The sequence below is a fragment of the Ceratotherium simum genome, chromosome 14 (assembly GCF_057802395.1).
Source record: "Ceratotherium simum simum isolate JZ-2026a chromosome 14, ASM5780239v1, whole genome shotgun sequence".
Taxonomy (NCBI): Eukaryota; Metazoa; Chordata; class Mammalia; order Perissodactyla; family Rhinocerotidae; genus Ceratotherium; species Ceratotherium simum.
In genome coordinates this window covers 23,108,594-23,132,017 of record NC_141913.1, presented here as the reverse complement: position 1 = coordinate 23,132,017, position 23,424 = coordinate 23,108,594, and the positions used below count along the sequence as shown (strand labels likewise).

Here is a 23,424-nt window from a genome sequence, read left to right as displayed (position 1 = left end):
GATAGTACATTACCTTCCCACCCTTCCATATGCAACCATTTAAATGTATTTCTTGTGCCTTTTTTGTTTGGATGTGTTTTTACGAAAGTGCAATGGTTTGTGTGCAAATATTTTAAATTTACATAAGTTTTGAGGTGTTTTAAATCTCATATTTTAAAGATCCACTGTTTTTAAAATCCATTCTTGGGCCCGCCCAGTGGCGTAGTGGTTAAGTTAGCGCATTCCACTTTGGTGGCCCGGGCTTCACCAGTTCAGGTCCTGGGGACAGACCTACTCATGGCTCATCAAGCCATGCTGAGGCAGCGTCCCACATACAAGAGGTACAACTCTACAACTATGATATGCAACTATGTACTGGGGTTTGGGGGAGAAAAAAGAAAAAAAAAAAAGGAAGATTAGCAATAACAGATGTTAGCCCGAGGCCAATCTTCCTCAAAAACAATTAAATTAATTGAATAAATAAATAAATTTTAAAAATCCACTCTTGTTTTTATGTGTTCACATGGTCTTCAAAGGTGGGCAGCAGATGGGGGACCGGCCCCATGGCTTAGTGGTTAAGTGCGCACGCTCTGCTACTGGCGGCCTGTGGTCGGATCCCTGGTGCGCACCGACGCACTGCTTGTCCGGCCATACTGAGGCGGCATCCCACATACAGCAACTAGACGGGTGTGCAACTATGACATACAACTATCTACTGGGGCTTTGAGGGAAAAAAAGGAGGAGGATTGGCAATAGATGTTACCTCAGAGCCGGTCTTCCTCAGCAAAAAGAGGAGGATTAGCATGGATGTTAGCTCAGGGCTGATCTTCCTCACAAAAAAATAATAATAATAATAACAACAACAAAGGTGGGCAGTAGAAATCATGCTGTAGTGAGCATCTTCATGCATTTCCCTTGTGGTCTTATGTGAACATTTCTTTGGGATATATACACAGGAGTGGAACTGCTGGGTCTTAGAGATATGTAAAGATAATTTGACTAAATGGTGCCAGATTGCTCTTCAGAATGGCTGCCCTAGCCTCACTCCCACCACAGTCCAGTGAGATTCCTTACCCACATCAGGAATTTACAGTTTTGCAGTCTAATAGCTGTGAAGTAATACCTCTTAATTTGCATTTATTTGACTCGTCAGCTTCTCTTCACATGCTTGCTACTCTTTAAGGATAGCTTCCTTAGTAAATTGTCTGTTCCTATTGTTTGCCCATCGTTGTATTGGTAATGGTGTCTTTTTTGGTGATTTGTAGGATTTCATTGACTATTTCAGATATCAATCTCTTTTCAGTTTTAGGCTTTGCAAGCTTCATCTGTTCTGTCACCTGTCAACTTTTCCCGTAATATCCTTCATTGAACAGAAATCCTTAATTCATCTGTTCTATCACCTGTCAACTTTTCCCGTAATATCCTTCATTGAACAGTAATCCTTAATTTTAATGTAATCGTGGTTTTGCCTTATAGTTTCTCCTTCTGAAAGCCTTTGCTGCCTGTAGGTGGTGTCTCGTAGGGATTCATTTTTAGTTTTTCTCTATATAGTGAACCAGTTTTACCAACACCAAAGACTAAATAGTCTTTTCCAGTTGTCTTTATCATATAAAGATTTTTTTCATTTCCCTTATCCTCTCTAACTTCATTCATTCCATAAAAATGTGTGTATAAGTTGAAATGACTCAGAAGATAGAAGAATAAGCTGCCTCTCGATGACTAGTACGAATCACACTCATGAAAACAACGTCAACACACCCTTACCCTGGCTGGCCTCGGAAAATTTCAGCTAGATGCTAGGTGGAAACTGTAATTGCTGAAAGAAACTATTATTTGTTGACATTGTCTGTTCTACCTACAGGGTGTCAACCATAACAGCCAGCATAAATTCAGTTCCCATCCAATTATATCCTATAGTGGTTCAGTTTATCAAGTATCTAATTATTTTGGATTTATGAATTATTTACAGGACATGCAAAATAAACATGCTAGCCTAAATCATTTCATGTCTTAAAAATTGGATAGGCATTGAAAAAATTCAAACTTGTATGTAAATAAAGGAGAAACACAGATTTCTAAGTATTTTTCTGCTCAATAATGTCTGTGTACCAGAAATATCCTTGGCACTTTGCACACTACCTTGAACAGAGTAGTAAGTATATAAGTAAATTTTCTTTGAATCTTTATATTATTTTAACTAATAGTTAGAATAGGGAGGAAAAATTAATTTGGCCTTTATTTTTAATTCTCTTATTGAATCCTGATAAAAAAATATTAATCATCTTACTATTAGTCGAGTACACACTGCTCCTATGTTTTACAGTAAAATTTTTTAAAAAAACATTAACTTTCTAGTCATTCTTTCCTTGTCAGACATATTAGCTGACATCCAGTTTCAGGTGTTGCAATATCTGTTTGATTTAATGAACCCTGTTTTCTTCGTTATGCGCTATCATCACTTTATTATAGTGAATTTTCTATCTAGACTCTTGTTTGCAAGGCAAAATACTGCATTTTCGTCACTCTTCCTATGGACCTTTTTTTTTGTGAGGAAGATCAGCTCTGAGCTAACATCCACGCTAACCCTCCTTTTTTTGCCGAGGAACACCAGCTCTGAGCTAACATCTATTGTCAATCCTCCTCCTTTCTTCTCCCCAAAGCCCCAGTAGATAGTTGTACGTCATAGTTGCACATCTTTCTAGTTGCTGTACGTGGGACGTGGCCTCAGCATGGCGGGAGAAGTGGTACGTCGTGGATCCGAACCCGGGCCGCCAGTAGCAGAGTGCGAGCACTTAACCGCTAAGCCACGGGGCTGGCCCTGGACCAAATATTAATGAAGACAGTGTTAAACCTCTGTGTCCACACTAAACATCAACATGGGTACAATGTACCAATCCTCTGATGATTAGGTGTCTTATTTAATTGATAGATTATTAGCCATAATTTCCATCCAGCATCTATATAGGTTCTTAAATGTTATAAATTCTTCAAGTAGCCTTCTACTATCCCTGGCACTTTAAATGTTTTTGGCATTTAAAAATGTTTATTTTTAAATAAATAAAATTCTAAAACCAGAAAATGAAAAAGTCCCCTGAGTACAGTTGCAGAAATCATAGTTGCTGACTCAGTCCTAATTATTCTTTCTAAATTTTCCCCAGTGACTTACGTTTATTAAAAGCCTGATCTTACATTAGAAACAAGAGTATTTTTATTTGAAATGTATCTGTGTGCCCTGACAAAGTCACTGCTCTGAGTACGTTCTCTCTCCAGCCTTGTTTATCCCATCAGATATTCCTGCCAGAAGCAGCCCTGTTTACATAACCGCCCTTGTTGGACGGAATATTTTCCTGAGAGCAGTCCTACACTTGCACCACAGCCTGTTTAACATGGACTAGGGACAAAACCTGAAAGGCAGCGGAGAACGCTCAATAAGCTAGATCTGTGGTGAAGAAAAGTGGAGGCACTTGGATGAAAATGAAGTATTGGAAGAAGGGAGCGAGAGCAGGGGCGTTTTGTCAGCAAAGACTAAAGAAAACAAAAGAAGAGAGAGTAAGTAGTTCTTTGATGAGGGGGTGGAGGGGAAACCCATTCCCTGGTTCGGAAGTGTAGGACAAAGGTACGTATTTACTGTTTGAAAGCATGCTCATTCATTAGACACTTTCACAAAAATGGAGCCCCAAGTCTCAGAGCAACAGCATGGCTATTGCTTCTCCATTTTTTAATTAAAAAAAAAAAAAAAGATTTGACAAGAATGAGGGGCTGTCTGTCATGTAGGGCCTTTTCATTTTACTGGAGTTTCTGGTTTTTACTACAATTTTGACTGATTCCTAATAAGCGTAGGACTCTCATCCACAGTCATTGTGGTCACAGATATATTAATTATATTTTAAGCATGAGGCATTTTAATTGGAATTACTCTTCATTAAGCAAAGGGTTCAGTAGGTAGCTTGTCATAGAAAAGATAACATTTGTTATCTCCCGTTCCCTATCGTTTCCAGAACCAGAGTCTCCAACCAGTTGGCAGTCTGCCTCCCCAAATTCCTGTCTTCTGCATTTCTCCCTCCTCTCTTCTTCCTATCCACTCAACTACTAGTTGTGCCACTTCTTTATCTATGTCAAATTTAGAGTACTTTTTGATGTCTCATCTTCTGGAGGATTTTTTCCAGGATTAATGTAAGAAGGAGCTAATGTCCTTCGCATAAACAGTAAGAAAATAAGAATAAATTCGTGATTACACTGCTTTTCATTCATGACAAGTATACACCTTTGTTGCATTTGACTTCTCTCTGATATGAATGCTCATTGAGCCCTTATGTGCTGCTCACTGTGTTAAGCCCTTTATATATATTTAATCATCCCAATAACTGATGTTGGTTTTATTGCCTTTGTATTATAGAACTAGGAGACAGATGGAGGTGTAGAAGGTTATGACTTAACCGTTTGCACAGTTGCACAGTAGGAGGGAGAGCCAGGATTTCAACTCCAGAAGTTCATGTGCTTAACTCCTGTGCGAAGATGTGGAAGCAAAATCATAACCACTGAGTACATGTCGAATCAGGAGTCACAACCCTTGTGCTGAGCCATGAGAACAGAACGTGCCTGGCTCTGGGTGTGTCATACCTTGGCTCCGCTCTTGTATCAAATGCAAGCCTTTAAGGAATTGCCTTGCTTTATTTTTTAGAGCAGTTTTAGGTCCACAGCTAAATTGAGGGGAAGGTACAGAGATTTCCCCCATAGGTACAGAGAACCCCTGCCCCCAGACATGCCTCCCCATTTTCAACATCCCCCACCAGAGTGTTCCATTTATTACAATCAATGAGCCTACATTGATACATCATCATCACCCAAAGTCCGTAGTTTACATTAGGGTTCACTCTGGGTATTGTGCATCCTATGGGTTTGGACAAATGTATAATGACATGTATCTACCATTATAATACCATACAGAGTATTTTTGCTGCCCTAAAAATCCTCTATTCATCCCTCCCTTTCCACTAATCCCTGGAAACCACTGATCTTTTTTTCTGTCTCCATCGTTCTGCCTTTTCCAGGATGTCATATAGTTGGAATCCATACAGTATGTAGCCTTTTCAGATTGGCTTCTTTCCCTCAGTAATATGCATTCACGTTTCCTCCATGTCTTTTATGACTTGATTGCCTTGCTTTTTGTAGCTAAAGGATTTGGTGAGATGTATCCCTAACCTTTACAGAAATGCAGTTTAGGACCCATACAGTATGTTTTTATTTTGTGTCTTTGCTAGCTTTCCTGTATCCACGTCTTGCACTAAGCCAAGGTGGGCATTAAAATTTGGGCTGTCTTCTTCATCCTTTTTTGATAATGCTTAGTATGTTCTACCTCATACGTTTAAGAAACCATTCATGTTTCTCTACATGGAGTTTTAATCACTTTAGTCTTGGCTCAAAGGTTAAAAACTAAATCCCTTATAATCAAGGCACTTTTTTTTCCTAATGAAAACCACAGCTTGAGCAGCTGCTTATATTATTGTCTCTCCTCTGTGGTCCCTCTGGTGTGTGGGAGTTTACTGTTGGGCTGTGGAAAAGGGAGCAGATAAGCCAAGAGTGGGGTCATGTTTCAATAGAGAAATAATGGTGGGATGTTAAAATCCTTGAGTGTTTTCCTCACCCTCCCCACACTTTAGACATGCTGTTTGGCTCTCTTTTTCCTTTTTAAATACTTCCATAAGGCATAGGAGAGAAGTATATATCATAAGAACCATAGTTTGAAAACTCCTAGCCCTCAATGTTCGTTCCATACAGTATGCCTTCATTTTTGCCTGAAGTTGTATAATGACAACATAGCTTTCAAGTCTGTCTGTGTGGTGTACATCCATATTTTGTCCATCTGCGTTGGCATCCTCCTTTCCTTTGTCTGGGTTGAAATTGTGTTTATCTGTGCGTAATGTTTTTTCCCCTGCAGATTTCTGTCTCATTTTCTTTTTTAATCTGTTTCCATATTTCCCTTACTCCTCATTTTCTCTTCCTGCTTCTCATGTTCTGTTTCCCTTTGTTTTCCTCTTCACTTTTCAAAATATATGATTTAAAATTCTACAAGTAAAAATTTATTTTTGCAGTTCTTAATTTTTTACGTAGATAAATAGATCATTTTATATTTCTCCAAAAGGATCCTACCTCAAATAAAATTGCTTTGTACATATTAGGACCTTGATTTTTTTTTTTAATGTAGGTTTTTGATCCTTAATAGAAGCAGCTGTTCATCCTGGTGACTAGCTACCATGCCAGATATTAAAAAGGGTAGCTGGTGGGCCGGCCCTGTGGCATAGTGGTTAAGTTCACGCACTCTACTTCGGTGGCCTGGGGTTTGCAGGTTTGGATCCCGGGCGTGGACCTACGCACCACTTATCAAGCCATGCTGTGGCAGGCATCCCACATAAAATAGAGGAAGATGGGCACAGATGTTAGCTCAGGGCCAATTTTCCTCAGCAAAAAGAGGAGGATGGGCAACAGATGGTAGCTCAGGGCTAATTTCCTCACCAAAAAAAAAAAAACGTAGCTGGTTTCTGATTCCACAGAATGGGTGAATTCTCAGTAACACCGTGTACCTTCCATGCTTTAGTCATCCTAAGTTACACTTAAATGAAGGTATGTTTTATCATTTAACCAATTGGTAGGGTCATTTGGGGGATTAAACGAAACAGTCTATTTGAATAGCCCTTCAAACTCTATCGAAGAAGAACTCATTGCGTGTGTATATATATAGTAAATGACCCTTCTTCCTACTAATTTTTGGATATTTTTTCAGTAGCAGGCAAGGCATAGCCAGCTCCTCACACTGTTGACCTTATCCTAAGGAAGGAGGTACTTGTGGTTTGGGGAAGCAGCCTAATAAAGGTGGACTTGAGGTCAGAACACGTGGGTTACGATACTGGATTTCCTACCGACTCTCTGTGACCAAAGGTGCATTCCTTAATCTCTGCTGGCTTCAGTTTCCTCATAGGTAAAGTCTGTAATAATCCCTGCCCATTGCCATGGATTGTTGAGTGAGGTATTGTGTATGAACGCCGTTCAAGTGAGAGCAGAGTGGCTGTGAAGAATCTTCCTGAGATGGCTCTGGTCCAGAGGCTCAGAGTCCTGTTTTTTTTCTATTTTGTCTTTACACATCCACTCAAGTCTCTTTCTTAAGAAGTTGGTTAGTTGGTATGTGATTCTCTCTTCTAATTCTTTGTCAACGTTGGCATTTAACATATTCGGACATTCAGAATCAGGCAGGACCTGCCATCCTTTATTACCATATTTTAGGATGAATATATTTGGTAGGCCAGAAGAAGAAGGAGCTCAGGATACGTCCAGACAGAGAGCTGTCGTCAACAGTCTAGGTCTTAAATGAGCTTGGTCATAAGGCTTATGCTAAAATCTGTAAACAGAGGCCTCCTACTTAAGGTCATCGTTTCAATTTAAGGGAAAATGAAGCACTCCAAGAGCCTAGACTTCCTGCCTAAATTTCTTGAACATTTCCTGACCAGTATTCAACCACTTACATATAGGATCACCTAGATCAGTGATGTTATAAATCCTTGGTCAAACCACAGCTACGCCCTCGTCTCTCTTAGAAATGCAGAGTGGTCCCTGGGTTAGATGAGATTTTGTATTTGAGCCAACCATTAACACTTGGACCAGTTACATAAAAACCTAGATTTCTTGCCTCTGGAAATCAGGTGCTGGAGCTATGAGGTTGCCACCTCTACCTTTTTGTCAATTTTACCAATTTACAAGGCTTTTCTGGTCACTTAAGTATTTGATTTTGAGACTCCAAAAAATACATATTTCTCCTGCTCTAAACACTTACCCTTCAAAGCAAGCATTTGTTTTTAGTGTGGACTCAAAGTGTGCTATCAGAGAAGCAGAAGACACAATTACTGCCGTCACAGGCCTGTGATCTAAGAGAACAATACAAAAACAGGTGAAATAAGTAGGGAATCATTAAACATTAAACTCTGGTAATAAATATGAATGAAGATCAGCACAGGCTGCGGTTGTCAGGGAAAGCTTCACAGATGACGTTGGACTTGAGCTGATGCTTAAATTCATTCCTTCATTCAGCCATCACTTATTAAGTACCTACTATGTGCCTTGAACAGTATTGGGCACTGGGGATAAAAAGATGCTTGATACTTCTCCTGCTTTCTTTAGAGAGTTTGCTATTTAGTTTACAAAGATAGACATGTAAACAAATAAGGAAAATAAAATATTCTATATGCTTGGATAAATATCTAGAGATAGGTAATGAGATCACAAAAGAGTGTGGTCAATTATGTACCTGAGATAAGAAGTTTTTTTTATAGAGTCAGTGATGAGTGAATTGGTTTTGGATAAATAGATTGACCAAAGCTGGGAACAGAGGAAAGGCATTCCAGATCACTAGTTCAGTATGAGAACAGGCATGGTTCACTGTGGATGGATCTAGGTGGGTTTTATCATTATGAGATCTTGGAGGGCCTATGTATTCACTCAGAAGTTAAATTTTATAGGAGGTGGAGAGCCACCAAAGTCTTTTAATCAGAAGATGAGGGGCAAGAGGACGACACGTCTCCTGTGTTGCCCCCCATCCCCCAGTCCATTCTCAACTGCCTCCACCCTGCTCCACCCCAGAGGCTGACCTGTAGGGCTACACCAGCAGACTCTCATGGCCTTTGAATTCCAGGAAGGTTCAGCCAATGGGTAAATAGCCCCAGCAGGAGATGGGCAGAAAGAGAGAGGTCAAGGTCTTTTTTCTCCTGGCTTCCTCCCTTAAAAGATCACCTGGGAACAGCTGTATCGCCCCTTCTCAAGGTGACCTTATTTACATGACTGTCTCCTTCCAGTAACTAGTCCTTCCCCGTTTCCCTTCAGGCATATGGTGGTGACATCTTCTCTGTACTTCCCCTGCAGCCCACCCACATCATTATCAGTAGTCTCCTGTTGTAAATAAATCCTCTGTAAATCATTTTCATTAAAAATATGATTAGATTTTAATTTTAAGCAGTAGTGTAAAGGATGATTTCCTGGAAAGGAAGTCAAGGGGCAAGGCAATCAACTAGGAAAACTGGCCAAAGTGAGAGATGGTGTGGTTGGAATATGCAGTAGTAGTGGAGATAGAAAGGAATTGATTGTTATGGGAAAGGGATGGAGTTGAATTGACACCAGTTGGATGTGAGAGATTAGGGAAAGGGAGGAGTCAAGGGTGACCACCCAGGTTTCTGATTTGTGTGGTTGCTTGATTCAAAAAGTAAAAAGATGAGTTCAGTTTTGCATGTGTTGATTTTGAGATCTTTGTGGGAGAGCCAATGGAGATACGCACCAGGTATTGGGTAGACCATGTGGAATTCAGGAGAGATCTGGCTGGAGGGAAGGCTGGTATGTTGTCAGCTTATAGTGATCCTTGAAGCCAAAATGATAGAGGAGGTCCCCCAGGAGAGCTGAGAGAGTGGGAGAAGGAAGATGGTCATGCACAGAACTTAGAATGGCCCTAAAAGGATCTCAAGTTTTGCACAGACTGAGAAAAGAGCATGAGCAAAGGCAAAGGGGAGAGAATTAGTATTGATTGCACAGGTGGCGGGGAAATGTTTGCAGAACCTGAGTGGAGCCAGATCATGGAGGGACTTGTTAAAGCTAAGGCAGCAGAGCCTGGGCGTGGGTTAGAAATTAAATAGCTATTATATGCTCATTTATTTATTCATTTATTCTACAGCTGTGTATTGAACACTTAGGTTCTTGAGTGAGATAAAATCCGCTCAGGTTGTGTTTTAAGATGAGTAAAGTGATGATAGAGGGCAGAGATGGGGATGGGCTTAAAATCTGAAGCAGCAATATGGTTATGAAGTGATGAGGATCAAAACCAGAATAATAGCAGTGAGTGCTGAGGACAAAGAGATTTCAAGGAGAGAGAAAAATGAATGTAGGAGAAGAAAGATGAAGATGACCCTGAGATTCCCACCATAACCTATAAGCATCCATTTTCAAATCTCAGACCTTTTTAGGTTCCGTCGTGTTTACGATAATTGTGCCGCAGAAAATTTCAGATAATTCTGAAGAAGGAACTGACCAATTAGATGCAATGAAAAATGCAGTGTTCCCATTTTCAAAACATAGGGAAACCATTTGCATGGTGTGAAATAGCTTGGCTGGTTAAAATGTGTCCCAGAATGATTCAGTTTTGAATCCAGATCTTTAAGTTAAATTCAAGGGTGGGAGTTTTAGAATTGAAAGTAATGGTCTGCACTAACAATGAAGTAGCAGAAAGAGAAATTAAGAATACCATCCCATTTACAATTGCAACAAAAAGAATAAATACCTAGGAATAAACTTAACCAAAGAGGTGAAAGATCTGTACACCGAAAACTATAAAACATTTCTGAAAGAAATTGAAGAAGACACAAAGAAATGGAAAGATATTCCGTGCTCTTGGATTGGAAGAATTAACATAGTTAAGATGTCCATACTTCCTAAAGCCATCTGTAGATTCAATGCAATCCCTATCAAAGTTCCAACAACATTTTTCACAGAAATAGAACAAAGAATCCTAAAATTTATATGGAACAACAAAAGACCCCGAATAGCTAAAGGAATCCTAAGAAAAAAGAACAAAGCTGGAGGTATCACACTCCCTGATTTCAAAATATACTACAAAGCTATAGTAACCAAAACAGCATGGTACTGGCACAAAAACAGATACACAGATCAATGGAATAGAATCGAAAGCCCAGAAATAAACCCACACATCTATGGACAGCTAATCTTCGACAAAGGATCCAAGAATATACAATGGGGAAAAGAAAGTCTCTTCAACAAATGGTGTTGGGAAAACTGGATAGCCACATGCAAAAAAATGAAAGTAGACCCTTACCTTACACCATACACAAAAATTAACTCCAAATGGATTAAAGACTTGAATGTAAGACCTGAAACTGTGAAACTTCTAGAAGAAAACATAGGCAGTACGCTCTTGGACATCGGTCTTAGCAACATCTTTTCAAACACCACGTCTGACCGGGCAAGAGAAACAATAGAAAAAATAAACAAATGGGACTGCATCAAACTAAAAAGCTTCTGCACAGCAAAGGAAACCATCAACAAAACGAAAAGACAACCTAACAATTGGGAGAAGATATTTGCAAACCATACATCTGATAAGGGCTTAATCTCCAAAATATATAAAGAACTCATGCATCTCAACAACAAAAAAACTACCAACCCAATTAAAAAATGGGCAAAAGACCTGAACAGACATTTCTCCAAAGAAGATATACAGATGGCCAACAGACAAATGAAAAGATGTTCAAAATCACTAACTATCAGGGAAATGCAAATCAAAACTACAATGAGATATCACCTCACGCCCGTCAGAATGGCTATAATTAACAAGACAGGAAACAACATGTGTTGGAGAGGATGTGGAGAGAAGGGAACTCTCATACACTGCTGGTGGGAGTGCAAACTGGTGCAGCCACTATGGAAAACTGTATGGAGATTCCTCAAAAAATCAAGGTTAGAACTACCATATGACCCAGCTATTCCACTGTTGGGTATTTATGCAAAGAACTTGAAAACACCAATTTGTAAAGGTACATGCCCCCCTGTGTTCATTACAGCGGTATTCACAATAGCCAAGACTTGGAAGCAACCTAAGTGCCCATCAAGAGACGAATGGATAAAGAAGCTGTGGTATATATACACAATGGAATACTTCTCAACCGTAAGAAACGATGAAATCCAGCCATTTGTGACAACATGGATGCAAAGTGAAATAAGTCAGAGGGAGAAGGTCAAATACCGTATGATTTCCTTCATTAAGTAGTAGATGATAACAACAATAAACAAACACATAGGGACAGAGATTGGATTGGTAGTTGCCGGGGGGGGGGGGGGGGGGGGTGAAGGGGATGGTTCGGTACATGTGTGTGGTGATGGGTTGTAGTTGGTGTTTTGGTAGTGAACATGATGTAATCTGTGCAGAAGTGGAGTTGTAGTGATGTACACCTGAAATTTTTACGATGTTGTAAACCAATGTTACTGCAATAAACAAAAAATTAAAAAAAAAAAAAGAAAGTAATGGTCTGACTACTTGTTTTATGTAATCTCAAATGGAGAAATAAATAGAAATACCCACAGATGATTTATGATGAAATTCATCATTTTTTGGTTGATGATTTCTTTCTGTCCTTTGGCTTTAATTCCTAATCTCTGTGGTTATATGTCTTGAGCCTTTCTGCAGAGATTCGTTCTTTACCTTTTTCCCCCCCAGTTCCACTTCCACTCTCCCCTGCCCACCCCCCCAAATCATAATTTGAGTAATTAACTAGAAGCGATGTAGGGAGTCAGATTTTTGTATAGGAATTGCTGTTGTAGTATTTCAAGTTTGTGTTTTATTTTTAAAATTATGCTTAAGATGGTGGAAATTTCAAAAATTAGTAATAATAAAATTCAAAATATGAAATATAAGTTGCTGAATTATAAAAATAATTGAATCCACCTTTATAGTAAGAAAAATGCAGTTAAGATCTCAGTGAGATACTATTTTTCACTTATCAGAATGGCAATGATAATAAAGTTTGGCAATAAACTTAGGAAAGGTATGAGGAAATACATTGGTGGTGGGAGTATAAGTGGGCACAAACTCTGTGAAGGTTAGTTTGGCAATATCTATCAAAAATAAAAATGCACTTACCCTTTGGCCCAGCAATGCCACATATAGGCATTTTTCTACCAATGTACTTGAATTAAGTACGCAAAGCCCTTGGTACAAGGATATTAACTTCAGCATCACTGTGGCTGTGAAAGATTGGAATAAATCTGAATGCCCGTCAGTAGGGGACTGGGTAAATTAGTTATGGTGTTTGCATGGGGTGGAATACCGTGCAGCTCTTAACAAGGAGACAGATGTTTATGGAATGATGAAAGAACTGTACAGAATGTTACATTTGTTTTGAAAAGCAGATAAACTGTATCAGCATCTCTGGATGGGTGTGCAAGAAACTGATAGCACTGCCTCTGCGAGGAGATCTGAGGATAAGATTGGGAGGGAGGCTTACTTTTCGCCCTATACCCCCTGGTACTATTTGAATTTTTTGGCAATTACATATATTAAGTAACTTTAAAATTCTTCACATTACTCAAGAAGAGGGAATCTAAGTGGTTCACCAACAGTACTGGTAAAGGGTTTAGGTAAATGAAGTTTCATATATTGTTGGTGGAAGTGAATATTTACATAAACTTTTTTTTTTTTTTTTGAGGAAGTTTGGCCCTGAGCTAAGAGCTGTGCCCATCTACCTCTATTTTATATGTGGGACGCCTGCCACAGCATGGCTTGATAAGCGGTGCGTAGGTCCACGCCTGGAATCTGAACCTGCGAACCCTGGGCTGCCGAAGTGGAGCGTGTGAACTTAACCACTACGCCATCAGGCTGGCCCCTACATAAACTTTAAAAGGCAATATATTGGTTGGTGCAGTTCAAAATAACAAGATGCCTATCTTTTACTTGGCAATCCTACTTTTACATTTCAACTCTATAGAAACTCCAGCCTGCCTACATGCATAAAGATAAAATACAAGAGTATGTTTTAGGTTAAATCTTGAGTATAGTGCAGATTCCTGCCCGGGTTTATTTACTTCTTGAAAAATGACAACTGGTTTGTTGCTTCTGTCACTTGAGTATTGTTCATTTCTTCACATTTGGAAATGGCCCAGTGGTTTTAAGGTCTGGTTATTTGAACCATGTAAAATGTATTTCATTTACACAACTGACTAGAAACTGTCCAACTTAATGTTGGTGGCCTGTCTCTGAAAGAGGTGTGAGAAGATTTTATTCATTCATTCACTATTTAATAAGCTGCTACTTTATGCCATGTTTGGTACGATGCTGGCAGTACCACACTGAAGAACACAGACATGGTCGTGGCATTTTCAGCATTCCAGGGTTTCTTTTTCTTAACCATTTTTGCTCATTTTAGCCATTCTTGGGTTGCTGTGGTGTTCTGGTGCCATTTTTGTTGCTGTTGCTTTCTTTTCTATTCTGGTTTATGCAACATTTTTCTGCTCCCAGCAATGAGGGAAATGCCATGGAATGTTGTTGTTCACTTGAGTTATGGGCCCACAGATGGATACTAGAGGCCTCAGCTCTCATTCCATTTCTTTTTATTTACACACATGAAGTCGACCACTGTGCTGAAGGGATGGCAAATAGTAAAACCATAGCTGTAAAAGAAGATTTACCACAGACCGTACTCATTACTCGTAGTGATGGGGACCAGGGAAGCACGAATCACGGGGAGCCCCATCTTCACCATGGAACTTATTTCCACTGACCATGGACTATAACTTCCCTGCCGATAACAGACGTGACAGACCTGAATTTCACCACCTCTAGCACTCCCTGTTATTTTTATGCATTTCAGCATTGCTGCTCTCTCTTCTTAATTAGCAAAATTTGTTTCCATTTTTCACTTCTGACAAGTGACTCTTTCCCTCTAAGTGAGGGAGAGAGTGTGGTGCAGCCCTTTCAGCATTGTACAGGTGCTGGAAACAGACACCTCAGGCAGGACTGCAGGCCTCTTAGCTATGTTTAATGTGTCATCCATTTTGAGGTAAATCACTGTAATTATTTTGAGACGCACAAAAATGGATGTTTTCTGGATGACGTTTTTTCTTGTCAACATACTAGTTAGGTAATAGAGTTTCAGAAACACATCATGAAAGCGGTACAGTATAGTACCAATCTTTGCTTTTTATATATTACCTTAAATTTATTTAAACTGTAATCAATGAGCATGTCATTGGTGGTGAATTAGTTCCTGGGAGTTTCAGGGTCCTGCAGATGGAACAGCTCTCACAATGGAGACTTTTTTTATGAAACCATCAAAGCTGTTGAAAGACAATGCAGTTTCCTCCCTCTCTGAGAACAGAGTTTGACAGTAACATCTCAGAACAGATGTTTTGACGATCTCCAAATGTTTTTATTTGGTGGCACAAAGCCTCTGTTATTCATGAAATGGTCTCTTAAAAAATTAGTTCCTCCGTGTGGGGGTTGTGGGAATATGTGTTATGTAAATTGATTTCACATTTTGGCAGGGAACTGACTCTTAACTCTTTAGATTGTCTGCAAGGTCTAACTCGGACAAGTTCCAACTTCAAGCTACAGCATACACTGTAGAAGAGTATTTTAAGTTGACTCATCTGAAAGTGTCATAATCTTTTGTAAAAGAATAGAATAGAAGCTAAGTAAAAGTTCATAGGAATTTGGTCTCGTAAAGTACAGTGAGAGAATGTGGGCATTCATGTTTGCCAGTTATTTGCATTATTCTCCTAATACAATCCACTTCTGCAGCTTACACATCTCGATTTTAGACTCCTATTTAAAGGAAAAACAGCCATTCTAAGAGGAACATGGGTCAGCTTACGACGTTGTTTCAAGTACCTTACAGGAGACCTCCGTCTAACTGTTGGGGAGTGTTGGAACATAAGGACTGATCATTTCACTTATAATGTCTTGTGTTCTTGCCACTACCCCAGTCTGTACTTTCCATTTCTTCCAGCAGGACCGAGGTCAGCAAACTGTGGGCTGAGGGCCAAATCTGACCTGCTGCCTGTTTTTGTAAATAAAATTTGATTGGAACACAGCTGCTCTAATTTGTTTACGTATTGTCGATGGCTACTTTCAAGATCCATCGCCAGAGTTGAATAGTTGTGACAGAGACCGTTTAGCCCATGAAGACTAAACTATTTACAGAACAAGTCTGCCAACCCCTGCAATAGGAAGTTGCATATGCATTGTGACCCAGTGTTTAAAACATTGCATTAAGACATTTGATATATTTAGATTTTAAAGGTATTTGTGGGGGTGTAAGAAATGTAAAGTAATTATTTGGTTTTAGATAATTAAACATAATGACAGAAAAATGTTTAAAATAATAATATATGTACACAAAGAAACATAAACTAAAATTTTCCAGGACAATCTGAAGAAACTATGGAAAACACAAGAGAGAAGTTAACTGTATTGGATATTCAATAAACAGTTAAAAGAATGAATGAAAGGAATCTATTTTTCTGATGTACAATATGTTCAAATGTTACAACTTGTAACATTTGGTCATATTTAGCTGTTAACTTTATTTTTATTCTTTATTTGTATTCTTGCATCTGTGTATGTTACTCGTTCTCAGAATAGCTCCTTCTAAGTGCTCCCATATGTAAGTGATTCTGAAGTCTTCCTGGTCAATGACAAACATAGGTGAGGCTAGAAGTTTAGAATTTATACAGCTTAATATTGATGCCACAGCCATACCAAATATGATTATTCATTTGGTCCATAAGCCAAAATATATTTGAGGCTAACAGTATAAGAGCACAAATACAGTAGAAAATAACTAAAGAATGTGTAAAAAACAAGCCCCCAAATTGGGAGAGAAGAAAAAAGGTGTTAAAGGGATGAGGTAGTTCTATCAAGAAACCCAGGCTCTATTATTTGAAGCAAAATATCAGCATCCTGACAAGCAGGGCAAGAAAAAGAAAGTATAAGCATTCTAAAGCTCTTTCATGAGAAGAAACATCCTATTTTGCCAGAAGATACATTTTTTCCCTAAAAGGACTCCATCCCGTGATCATTATTTAAGGACTTGAATGGTACCTGCAATCACACTTTTAAGGGAACACAGATTCTAGACCTGCACTGTCTAATACAGCAACCACTAGCCATGTGTGGCTATTGAGCGCCTGCAGTGTGGCTAGTGTGAGCTGAGGTGTGCCACAAGTGTGAAACATACACAGGAATTAAAAGGCTTAATGCGGAAAAAAAGAATGTAAAATATCTCATTAATGATTCTTATATTGAATTTAGATGGTTTAAATAAATAAACATTTATTTAAATAAAACATTATTTAAATAAACATTTGTTTAAATAAAACATTATTAAAATTAATTTTCACCTCATTCCTTTTTTAATATGGCCACTAGAAAATATATAATTATATATGTGGCTTGCATTGTATTTCTCTTAGGCAGCACTATTCTGTGGGGTAATGTCTCATTTGATACAGAAGTGTCAGGGTGCAGTGACACATCCTTGGCCTCTGAATGCATTTCTGAAGGGACAGAAGGGAATTTAGGCATGTGGCTTTCAGCTAATCTCTTAGCTCAGAGATTGAACACCTGCAGACCACTTATTGAGTGTATGGCATACATACAGATCCCCCTGTCTTAGGAAAATTTCTCTAAAATATTGATCACAAATTTAAAATAAATTAAACTATTTCATAATCATAGAAAGATGACATCATTTGCAAGTTTTCATGAACTGTATCTGGCTTAACAATAGCTTGAATTGTGTTCAGGTTCCAAATCTACAGTTTCTCTTTTCTTACTCTTCTAACAAATTAGAAAATATAAATCACAATTAGAGATAATTGGAAATGTTGGCAAATATCTGGTGTCTCTGTCAGATGGTTCTGGATATTCCAACCAAATAGACCTATAAATGTGAGCTCTCGCTGATGACTCCTTTTGTCCCCTTGTACATCACATCCCAATTCTGAAAGATTATCTGCTTCATCCTGGAAGATAATTTTAACTGCTTATCTGATCTATTCTTTGGTTGGATTTGTCCTGAAAAGTATTTCTTGAAGTATTCAGATGATAATTTTTAAGTGGATCAATAATACACTATTCCTTTCTTTCTCTGATGAGTAAAAACATTCATCTAATCATCAGAAACAAACCTTGTATATAGAAATGTAGTTCACCTTTTATTTATAACCTTGAAACCCTGCAGTTAGTAATGCATCGCTTCATTGTTTACCAGTCCCAGAACTAAAGTAATTTTCTGTCTTTGATTCAGTAAACATTTACTATGTACCTATTGCACGTGAGGCATGGTGGTTCCTGAGTTTAGACATGCTGAATTTGGTGCTAATGGGATTTGCAAGTATAAATGTCCAATAGACTTTTAGATATATTTCTCTAGAAGTTAAGAGAAATTTAGACTTTATCAAATGTATTTATTATACATTTATACAGTTATTTGCCCAAGAAAAATTCAAATGTCTAACTTCACGGATCTTCAAAGAAATGCAAATTAATACAGGAAAGAGATGCTTTTTAATACCCATTGAATGATCTAATTTAAAAAATACTCAGCGCTGGCAAGATTGTGGTCCAACTAGGATGCACATAGGCTACTGGTAGAAATACAAATTGGTTTACATATTTTGGAAAGCAATATAGCCATGCATGTTAAACACAAAGAATTGTGTGATTCCCTTTGATTTAATAATCCCACTCTAGAAAGTTTATCCCAAAAACGTGAGCCAAAAAGAGGAAAGAACTCTGTGCATCTCGAGAAGAGGAAAGGGAGCTGAGAGTTTCTAAATGATTGCTTGTGCTCAGTACTTTAAATTCATCGTCTCAGTTAATCCTCCCAGCAGCCTTTTGAAGTGTCCCCACTTTACAGGCAAGGAGACAAGGCTCAGACGGATTAGTAATTTGCCGGTATCAGAAAACTTGCAAGGGGCAGAGTTTGAACTTAAATTAGGCATCTGCCTAACTCAGACCAATTGTGTAAGAATAGAAAAATAGTTAAATCCGTTATGAAATGCTATGCAAACATTGCAAGTGTGGTCATGTGGGAACATGTAGGAAGGAACAGAGCATCAAACTGTAGATTCACTATAATTATTAAGAATTTATACCTGGACTAAGTAGAATAAAGACATGAGAAGTTTTAATTTGTTATGGTGGCAGAATTTGTTTAAGTAGTATTGAAATTGCCATGGTCTTTTTGATTTTTTAAAAATTCTTTGTTTTTTGTGAAAAGGATATAATCTAACATATTTTGAACGTATTTTTTTTTTGGGGGGAGGAAGATCAGCCCTGTGCTAACATCTGCCAATCCTCCTCTTTTTTTGCTGAGGAAGATTGGCCCTGGGCTAACATCTATGCCATCTTCCTCTACTTTATATGGGACGCCGCCACAGCATGGCTTGCCAAGTGGTGCGTCGGTGCGCGCCCGGGATCCAAACCGGCAAACCCCGGGCCACCGCAGCGGAGCTCGAGCACTCAACCACTGGCGCCACCGGGCCGGCCCCAAGACCGTATTTTCGAATGTGTTATTTATACTCCTATGCACTTCTAAAACGTATATGAGCTGTTATATCATGTCTAGGTGCATTTTTTGTCCTTATCACCTACCCCTTAACTCCTGAAAACTCTTGCATCAAAGACCCTCACCAGCAAAATCCCTATATTCTTAAACTCTTCTCTGAAATTACTTTTTATCTTGTTAACGGAAACTTGGATATGCCCTGAAAACACTACTCCCCTGAGGCCCTCTCAGATGGCCGCTCTGTATTTTGTGCCCCAAAGTTGAGGAGATTAAGTAGTCTCTATGCTCTTCCTTGCTACCTTGACCCTTCCACTTCACTCCTCCCTAAAAACTCTCAGCTTTAAATCTCTTGTTATCAGACTGTATCACCTGCTACCCCATTGTTGTTACAGGGGGGTAACAAGCCTAGGATTCCTCCCTCATTTCTCCATCATTCTCACTCCTGGCTCACTGCCATTCTCGCCAGCAATGCTCTCTCTTCATTCTTGGGGATTTCAATACGTACATATACAATCCTCCTAATATCCCTGGCTTCTCAGTTCCTTTAGCGTCTGGCCACCTCAGCCTTTACCGCCCGTTGTTGCCCCCTAGAGGGTGTCATCATCATTAACTGCATCCCTCCATTATCTCAATTGCATTTATGCCACTCTCTGACCACTCTCCTCTGCCTGGCTCTTGAGCTCACTCCCTCCAGGGTTGAGAAATCAACTCCATCCGAGCCTTCTATCCATTGATCTCATTACTTTTTCCATCCTCTTCTCTCCCTCCCAAGATGTTGAGTCCACCTCAAGTTCCATGGACAGTTGTCATATTCATTCCCTTGCATGCATCCTGACTCCTCTGCCCCTCTTTCACGTCTCATACCCACTGGGCAATTCCACAACTCTGGCTGAGTCCAAATCTCTGCCCACTTTGTGCCTGCACCTTTGCGTCAGACATTGGCTGGAGAGAAACACAACTGTACTGTTTGGTTTCCCTTTTAATTCATGACCACGAGCCTCAAGTGGGAACTAACGGCTGCCCAGCAGTCATCTTATGTCATTCACTCTCACTGGGCTTTTTACAGTCTTCTCATCTTTTCTTAACTCTCCAGCACCTCCTCTCTCAACCTTGTTCTCAACTGATGCCTTTCTTCTGACTTTTGCTGGAAAAATTGAAAGAATAAAAGGGAGCTTCCACCAGCTCCCACTGAACTCATCACAGATGAACTCCTCACAGATGAACTGCTGTTGAAGGCCAGCTCCTCCACTCCGAGGTCCCCCCTGCCTGCTCAAGGATATTCCTCTCATCATCTGTTGGTCATTCCATCAGCATCCAAATATGCTGGTACTTCTCCCATCATATTAAGGAAAACAAAAACATTCCCAGATCCCATTCCACCCTTCACCTGCCACTCCATCTCTTTGTTCCCCTTTGTAGCAGAACTCCCCAAAACACCATCTGGTATCCATTCTTGTTATTCCCAGCGCTGCTGTCTCATTCTCTCTTAAATCCAGTTCGGTCAGGCTTTTGGCCTGACCAAACTGCATTTATCACAGTGTCACTGTGTCACTGCCCGTATCAAAGTCTCCAATTAAATACAAGCTGCTAAATCCAACAGTTCTCAGTCCTCGATTCAGTCTCGTCAGCAGCATTTGACATCACTGTCACTCCTTCTCCTTGAAGCACTCGAATCACCAGACTTCTAGAATGCGCCCCTTCTGGATTTTTCTCTTACTCCTCTGGCCAGTCCTTCTCAGTCTCCCAGTACTCAAACCTTCGACCTCTTCTCTGTCTACACTTAAGCCCGAGGTCATCATCATTAAAGTGTCATGGCTTTAAATATCATCTATGTGCTGACGACTCCCAGATTTATGATTTCCGGTCAGACCTTTCTCCTGACCTCCACACTTATATGGCCATCTGAGAGGTTTGGAGATATCTCTATTTGCATGTCTAATAGACATCTCAGACTCAACCATGATAACCAGACTGAACTCCTGATTCGACCCCTTCCCCCCCAAACCTGCCCATCTCGGTTAATGGCAGCTCTTGTTTTTCCATCTGCTCAGGCCTGACTCCTAACACCTTCTCACCTCTTCCAAACCACTGCCATCTCATACCTGGGTTATTGCAGGACCCTCTAACTGGTGTCTCTCCCTCTGCACCTCTCACCTTTATAGTCTGTTCTCAACACAGCAGCCAGAGGGATCCTTCTGTAACATTGGTTAGACCACCTCTTCTCCACTCACACCCCCGGTGGCTCCCCATCCCATTCAGGTGGAAAGCTACAGTTCTTCAAAGCTGTACACAATCTGACCACCTGTTATTTCTCTGGCTTTCTTTCTCTTCCTCTTAACATTTTACTCGTCCCACTCCAGCCACACTGGCAGCTTGCCAGGCAGGCACCCTCCCATACACCTGAGGGTCTTTGCATAGGCTGTTGCCTACGTTTAGAATTCTAACAACTCAACTCCCAGGTACCAAACACGTCACTCCCTCCCCTATGTCAAAGGTCACCTCCTCAGCCGTACCCACTCTGGCCACCCTGCACTCTCCGTCCCCTCACCCTGCCCTGTTTTTAATAACACTTCTCACCTTCTAACATAAACCTGACTCATTTATTGTGTTACCATCTGTCTCCCGCTACAGTGTAAGCTTCAGGAGGACACAGATTTTTTATCTGGTCTATTTATTGATTTATCTCCAGCATCTAGAATAATGCCTCCACCTAAGAGATGCTAAAAAAAAAATATGTTCAGAGTATGAATGAAAGTTTCCTGTTTCTGCCTGATGCCTCATGGACACATGCTGAGAAATCCGCCTCATAATAGCTTTTAATTCCTTTTCAAGTTTCTCAAGTGCTGTATTGTAAACATCATTCAGAAAATGACTACTAAGAAACACTATATCATTGATTTGATTATATATAGTCTTTTATTCTAAACTGACAACTCCTTTAGAATGTAGCAGTGGTATAAATATTGAAAATGTATAAACAACATAATAGATCCTTGACATTTTTAGGAATATGTTCAAAGTTCTTCAAAAATTCCCCAAATTATGGATACCATAATAGTATATTCTACTCTCGTGCATTTCATAGACAGCAATAAGGAGAGAAGGAAGCCACATGTTGCTCCAGATACCCAGCGGCTCATTCATCGGAAGGAGGCTCCTCACCCTCACCCCGGCCCGCCCCTAGCCCAGCCTCTCTCTGTGCTCAGGCTGCACTCTTGTGCCACAGGGACATCACAAATTATAGCAGCTCGTGAGCCCTCAGCATCGCCCACGTACTGTTGAAACCAAGGATATCTGTGAAAGCCAAGGGTCCACTATATTAGTTTATTCTCTTTGCAAATTTTTAAAATACTAATTTTAAAAAATTAGTTGCCCAGGCCACTCAGCCTTGGTTTTAGAATGTAATATGTGTGGGCGTTATTACAACTAAACGACCAGGTGACTTACTGTTAAAGACAAAATGAGCAACCATTTATAACAGAGTAAGTTTTCACTTTGAGATCAAATTACAAGCAAGCATCCCTTCAGTTTCATTTTGGTCCTCTACAAATAAACCCTAAATGTAAACAAAAAAGAAAAAGAAAAAAAAAACACGTTTGTTTTCATTTTTAAGTGATTTTTAAATATATATTCTAGTTTAAGGAAACCTTCTGCCGTGGTAACTTTTTTTAAAATGGTAATGATCAGAAGCCTTTGACACAGAGTGGGAGTGAGGAAGGGGGATGCTGTCGCCACGGTGACAGCTGTCCAGCATAAACATCTCACATCTCTTCCGTTTATCATGTATTTTAGGGCAATTCAAGCTGCTGGAACAAGACCGAGATATAAAGGAGCCAGTGCAATATTTCAACAGCGTGGAGGAGGTGGCTAAAGCATTTCCCGAACGCGTGTACGTCATGGAGGAAATAACATTCAACGTGAAGGTAGCTCTGGAAGAACCAAATATTTATCCTCACTAAAATAAGTTAACTTTCAGGGTGCTGTGTGCACAGTAAGTGCCCATCTGTGCCTCGGAGGAGAGTTCCTTCTTCCTAATGGGTCAGTAATGTCAGTGGCCAAAACTGGTCTTTTAAGAACTGCATGGGCTGGCCCTGTGGCTTGGTGGTTAAGTGCGCGCGCTGCGATGCTGGTGGCCCGGGTTCGGATCCCGGGTGCGCATCGAGGCACCACTTCTCCGTTCATCCTGAGGCCGAGTCCCGCATACAGCAACTAGAAGGATGTGCAGCTACGACATACAACTATCCACTGGGGCTTTGGGGGGAAAAAATAAAATAAATAAAATCTTTAAAAAAAAAAAAAAAAAAAAAGAACTGCATGTGCTGTGGCTGACCTGACT

The 23,424-nt window shown here is 39.8% G+C and overlaps 1 protein-coding gene across 3 annotated transcripts in view; it reads left to right on the top strand.

The window, feature by feature from the left end:
• Positions 1 to 23,424, top strand: part of GAREM1 (GRB2 associated regulator of MAPK1 subtype 1) — a 192,400-nt gene that overhangs the window by 130,254 nt on the left and 38,722 nt on the right. For all 3 annotated transcript variants that reach the window (XM_087439113.1, XM_014781316.2, XM_004422430.3), the window contains one exon: positions 22,881 to 23,011. In XM_087439113.1, the coding sequence (XP_087295239.1) occupies positions 22,881 to 23,011 (131 nt within the window). The remainder of the gene's footprint in view (positions 1 to 22,880; positions 23,012 to 23,424) is intronic.